The sequence below is a fragment of the Lipotes vexillifer genome, unplaced genomic scaffold (genome assembly GCF_000442215.2).
Source record: "Lipotes vexillifer unplaced genomic scaffold, Lipotes_vexillifer_v1.1 scaffold149, whole genome shotgun sequence".
Classification (NCBI taxonomy): domain Eukaryota; kingdom Metazoa; phylum Chordata; class Mammalia; order Artiodactyla; family Lipotidae; genus Lipotes; species Lipotes vexillifer.
In genome coordinates, this window is record NW_006779962.1 from 3,389,398 (window position 1) to 3,395,114 (window position 5,717).

The 5,717-nt window shown below is 40.9% G+C and overlaps 1 protein-coding gene across 1 annotated transcript in view; it reads right to left on the reverse strand.

Annotated features, from left to right (window-relative positions):
* NUP214 (nucleoporin 214) overlaps positions 1-5,717 on the reverse strand; it is a 99,116-nt gene that overhangs the window by 93,122 nt on the left and 277 nt on the right. Inside the window, exons 2-5 of the mRNA XM_007453124.1 lie at positions 3,430-3,625; positions 2,654-2,805; positions 1,438-1,636; positions 698-768 (exon numbers count right to left, since the gene is read on the reverse strand). Of these exons, the coding sequence (XP_007453186.1) occupies positions 698-768; positions 1,438-1,636; positions 2,654-2,805; positions 3,430-3,625 (618 nt within the window). The remainder of the gene's footprint in view (positions 1-697; positions 769-1,437; positions 1,637-2,653; positions 2,806-3,429; positions 3,626-5,717) is intronic.

Genomic DNA, 5,717 nt, shown 5'->3' on the forward strand with positions numbered 1-5,717 from the left:
TTTTTTTTTTTTTTTTTTTTTTTTTTTTTTTTTTTTTTTGCAGTACGCGGGCCTCTCACTGTTGTGGCCTCTTCCGTTGCGGAGCATAGGCTCCGGACGCGCAGGCTCAGTGGCCATGGCTCATGGGCCCAGCCGCTCTGCGGCGTGTGGGATCTTCCCAGACCGGGGCACAAACCCGTGTCCCCTGCGTCGGCAGGCGGACTCTCAACCACTGTGCCACCAGGGAAGCCCTGTAATAACTTTTTACAGGCTAATGCCCTAAAAGAATATGTACCAAATGTCACATAACAACTTTTTGTGATGACAAAGAAGAAACATAACCTTAACCTCAAACCTATTCCACCACATTCACCACTTTGCAACCCCTCAGAGAACAGGAGGAATACACAACAGCACAGGCCTTGGCATTGCCTGTGAACCCCTCCTTCCCATTCGGGTGTGACCAGATATATATGGATTCTTTGTCGATTTATATTGAAGAATATTCATGAATATTACCTCTGGAAGACCACAGGGGGAAGCTGACAGAGTGGACATGCAACAACTCTTTCCTGCATTCACTTGTGTACTGATAGATTTGTTGCAATGAACATAAATTACATTTTAATAGAAAAAAACAGCAAAGATACTCCCAAACCACCCGCAAAACAGTGGGTAACTTAAGTAAAAAAGTTCTGAAGTTCAAGGTAAGACTTACAGGAAGATACTGGACCACAGTTCCATTCTGTTTCCCCACTGCCAGCTGCTTTCCTTTGGGGCTCCAGCAGACTGGGTAAAGAAGAGAATGCTACCAATTAAAAACGGAATAAAATGGAGCAAACCAATGAGATCTGTACCAAAACAGCTACATAATAACCACTTCTTGTTCCTCTGTCAGTCCATGGAAGACTGTGGGATCATTCTTACTTGGCACAGTGAAAAAAGAAAGATCATTTTGATGATACAAGCCAATTGTGATTTATCACTGGGCCACTGAATCAGCTGTTAAAAATGCTTTTTCAATGGAGTACTGCCCAGAAAACTGTAAAGTACAGAAAACTGTAGTCTTTAGATAAAACAAGGAGAATACAGAAGGTTCTCAAATATCAAGATATCATTCTCTTGCTCCTATTTGATATTTTCTAATGCTTTTCCTCAAAGGTACAAATGACTGTTTCAGAGTACGACCCTTTTAGATCAAAACAATTATTCTCAACAACACAGTTCTAAACCAACTATACTAAAATATTTCTTTCTCCAGAAAACCCAAGCACATTCAAGTTAAATCATGTATGCTACTTGGCTTCAAGGACATTAACTATGGAAATAAAAAACACTCTCTCCACTTCTACCAAAGAACAACAAATATGACAAAAACGCCATTTGCTTTTTTTCCAGAAATTAAATTTTAACTGGATTACCATTACCATATGTTACAGAGAAGACTTTATTACTCACCAGATGTTACTCCGACTGTGGAAGGAAGAGTCGCACACACTTTCACTGTCTCTGTGATTTGTAGGACAGCAATGCTGCCATCAGCCAGACAAACTGCCACCATGGAGGAAACAGTAGGGTTCCACTTCATATCGATCACCATGCCTCCTGTATCTCTCAGGAGCTTATGATACGCAAACGGGCGTTTCTGCTGTTTGGCCTTTTAAAACAAATGCCCAGAAGCAAAAATAAATTAGTAAATTAATAAGTACAGAGACATTTAACAGTCAAAGAAAATTACTGAATCTGCAAGTTTTCTCGAATTATAGTTCACCTTTCTCCATGACCATGAAAAAAAAATGTAGCTCTGCACAACAGTCTATTTGTTACAGACAATTTTAACACAACTTTGAAAATGGCAATCAACTGTTATAGCATACTCAGAGGGACTCACAACAAAGGAATACACAAATGCAAAATAATCCATAAAGAGCAGACACTAAATAAAAATCTGGGCTCTGCTTAATAGCGTTGGGCCCTTGAATTTTAGACAGCTCTCATCTTAAAATATTATACCTATTTTAACTGGTATGCAGAAACCACCAAAGCCTTCAAGATTCCAAAAGAGCTTCACTGAAGATTTGTTGTGGAAGGTTAATGAAAGATTATTGATATAAAAGGTACCCCAAACAAACAGACACACAAGAACCCCAAATACTTAAACTCTTTGGGCCTGTTTCTCTACCTATGAAATGAAGACGACAGTACCGACTGCATAAGGCCATGAAGGGTAGGCATGAATGAGAACAAGGCATGTAAAGCCCTAGTACAGGGCCTGGCACACAGTCAGTATAAACACTCAATATTATTGACTATTATCATTACTAGACCGCCTGGAATAGAAGAACACTATATTAGGAGGCCAGAGATCCAGGACGTAGGAACTTCTGACATTAACTACTAACTCTACGGCCTTGGGCAAGTCACCTAAGGGTCCCTGGGCTCTGGCTGTCTCATATATAAATGAGAAATGATAACATCTTGGGGCAGGTGGTATTATGAAATAATTTCTTGAAGTCACCTCTATCTCCAAAGATCTATGATTCTATAATTAAGGACCTTTTAAAAACCCATATTTTAATCTAGAAAAAGAACTCAAAGGCCAACCAAGAACTTCTAGGTTATGATTCAATACCAGGAAATCTTCTTAGGCCCCTACAGTTTGCCAGCAGCTTACCTCATTTGAGAAAGTGCGAACATCAAAAAAAGCAATAATGGAACCATATTCACTGGACATCATGCACACGGAAAGTGTGAGGTTATCACAGCTCAGGGCCAGGTGATGTATCGGGAATTTCATAGGAACTAGCAAGCTTTGAACTTTATCAACTATGAAAACATAAAAAAAACACAAAGCAGAAAATGGAATGTTCTAAGCATAAGCCACAAACTCTCTATTCAGGTCTACGTGAAACAATTTTTACATCTACATAAAAATATGCACACACCCTGATAACAAGTTGTACAGATAAATCGTAGCTTTCTTACAGATGTATAATGTTGCATTAAGTATCATAGGGACTCTTCCTCATCTGACCTGAGAAAATTAACTGCGGCTGTAAGCCCTTGTTGAAAACAGTGCCCTGTACCGTATTCTTGCAACAATGCTCCAAATAGCACACATTCCCATTCGTCTGGATGGCGCTGTTGTGACAACTAAAAAGCCACTCAATGAAACTCTTCTCCCAGGGAGCTGGAACCCAAGTTCAACTGAGCATGGCACAATGGTAAGCTGTTCTTCCCTTTGAGCTCAGAGGGACAGCTCATCAAAAGAGAAATACAATGGACCAAAGAGAACACCCAGGAGGGCTTCCAGAAGCCTGCCTAGAACTTCCTCTTCTTTGGGGTCAATCTCAGGACTAACAGCAGTTTTACTACTAGAATGATTTCTTGTAAATCAAATGACACTAGCACCTCACTCCTCTATCACGCAACACAAACCAAGGAACTTACCTATCTTATTGGGATCATCTCCAGGTTTATTCTGAATAAGAAGATTTTTAGTAGGAAAAATCTGCAACCCACTGGCTCCCCCAGCGAAGACCAGGCCATACTTGTTGGACACGGCAAGCAGGTTCGAGCGTTCCTTGGGCAACTCCTCAGGGGAGTCAAAGATTCTCACCTTCTTCAGTGCTCTAAACTGAAAATCCTGTGGTGTGGGGTCAAAACAAGATCAATTCAGGGAAGACAGGAAACTAAATCACATCTGTCACTATATTTCAGTACACCCAATTCCAGTACAACAAAATATACATTACCCTGAGGGTAAGGGCTGTGTGGCTCAGTCATTTTTAAGCTTCCTGTGATACTGTGGCACCCGGTATAGTGCTTATTAGTATTTACTGAATAAATTAAATTTAAAAAAATTCTTTCATGAAGCCTTTCTTGACTAACTCAGATAACACTGATCTTTTCCTTTTCTGAATTCCTAGCTTATTTATTGTCTGAACCACCACACAAGCTGCACTTTTTAATTTACAATCTTGTCCTATTTCATGGTATGTCTTATGATACAGAGCAGTGCTTAATAAATTGTTGTTAAATATTGAAAGCATCACTCAACTACCCTGTAAGCTCAAACTACCAGTGCAGTACTCAACAAAGATACATGGAAATAATGGCCACTGAACGGTAACCAAATCCCAAGAACTGGCTTACCTGCATCAGACACTAAACAAAACCCCCACCACAGAAGAGGTCAATCTCTTGGTGTTCAAGACCTACAAACATACCTAGATGCTATGAGGACATCTAAAATCAAGTCCAAACCCCTTAACACAGGCTATAAGGCCAACATGGCTTGACTCGTCCACTTCCAGAGCCTCACCTCACAATACTCTGCTTCCCTCCCACAACTGCGCCATCACCTCTGCCACATCCAGTGCTACCTCCACCCCCCACCTATTTCCAGTTTTCATTTCCTCCCATTTTCATGGTCCTTAGCCCCTCCGGGCCTGGGAGCCTTCCCCAACCTCCTGTCAATGTCTGATTCATCCAGGTTTCCATGAATTTATTGATCTGCTTTCAAAGAATTTTCAGTGTGTACCACTTCTTGGTAAAAAGAGTTCCATACGTTTACCAAGCATTATGTTAAGTTGTGTTATATATATATATATTTTTTTTCTTCAATTCTAAACCTATCTTTACGTCAAGGTTTTGGTGAAAAGAATATGAATCTCCTTTTGCTTACACTCTAAAAAGTGTAAAAGCCAAAGACAGCCTTTCTCAGCCTTCATTTGTGTCCATTTACGGTGTTTCATCCAGGATCCCTAACACACCCCACATACTAATTTCCTTGGATTCAATGTTTAATACATATTTGCTAAAAGATTAACTGAAATACTCTTAATTCCAACTCCATCAGAAATTCCAATTCCAATTCCAATTCCATCAGAAATCCACACGGCTTTCCAGGTCAGACCACAAAACTTTCAACCTTTTTTGTTAATTCTCATCCTGATAATCCCAAATATCCTACTTGGGTCTTGTAATCAGAAACCAAAGGGAGGCCATCATTTTCTAAGTCTGTGGTTCTAAAGCCTTTTTATCCTTCTGCTCCAGCATATGAAATATGGCACACTCTCATTGGGTTGCTCACTCTTGGCGGTGATTCTCAAGAAGAACGAGAGCATCACTATTCTAAACTCCCTAATGCATTTCAGTGATTTGTTGTTCAAATGCCTAAAATATTCCTACACCTTATTTCCTTTCGGGTGTTTACAACCATCATTTGGATCACCTGGTCCTCTCAAGTTTCCTGACTTCAGGCTGATTTCCAGTCCCGAAACAGCCCTCCGATCCTAGTTAACTAAAGCTCTTGTAGGATAAGTGATGAACCCTGGCTCTGCATTAGGCAAGCGTGGACCGCCTTACTAGTACAGCGAGAGAGGAGGGTCTTAAAAACAGTAACAACAATCCGGTTTTCAGCCCGCTTGTCAAATGCGGCTTTGGGGAAGTTACTTTCCGAGCCTCAATTTGCTCCTCTACATCAAGTACTTCGTGGGGCTGCTGTGATAATTATCAGTGCCTTGCACAGTAAACGCTCAATAAACAGTAGTTAGTACCACTACTCCAATCACCACATTAAAGGAACTAGGATAACTCAAGAGGCTCGCACAAGACCAAGAGGGGACGCGGAAACCGCATTCGGTGGGGCTTTCACGCCGATTGCACTGCAGAGCGCTCCAAGACGCGGTAATGAGAATTCTGAAAGCGGCAAATTATTCAAGCAGGAGGCGCGG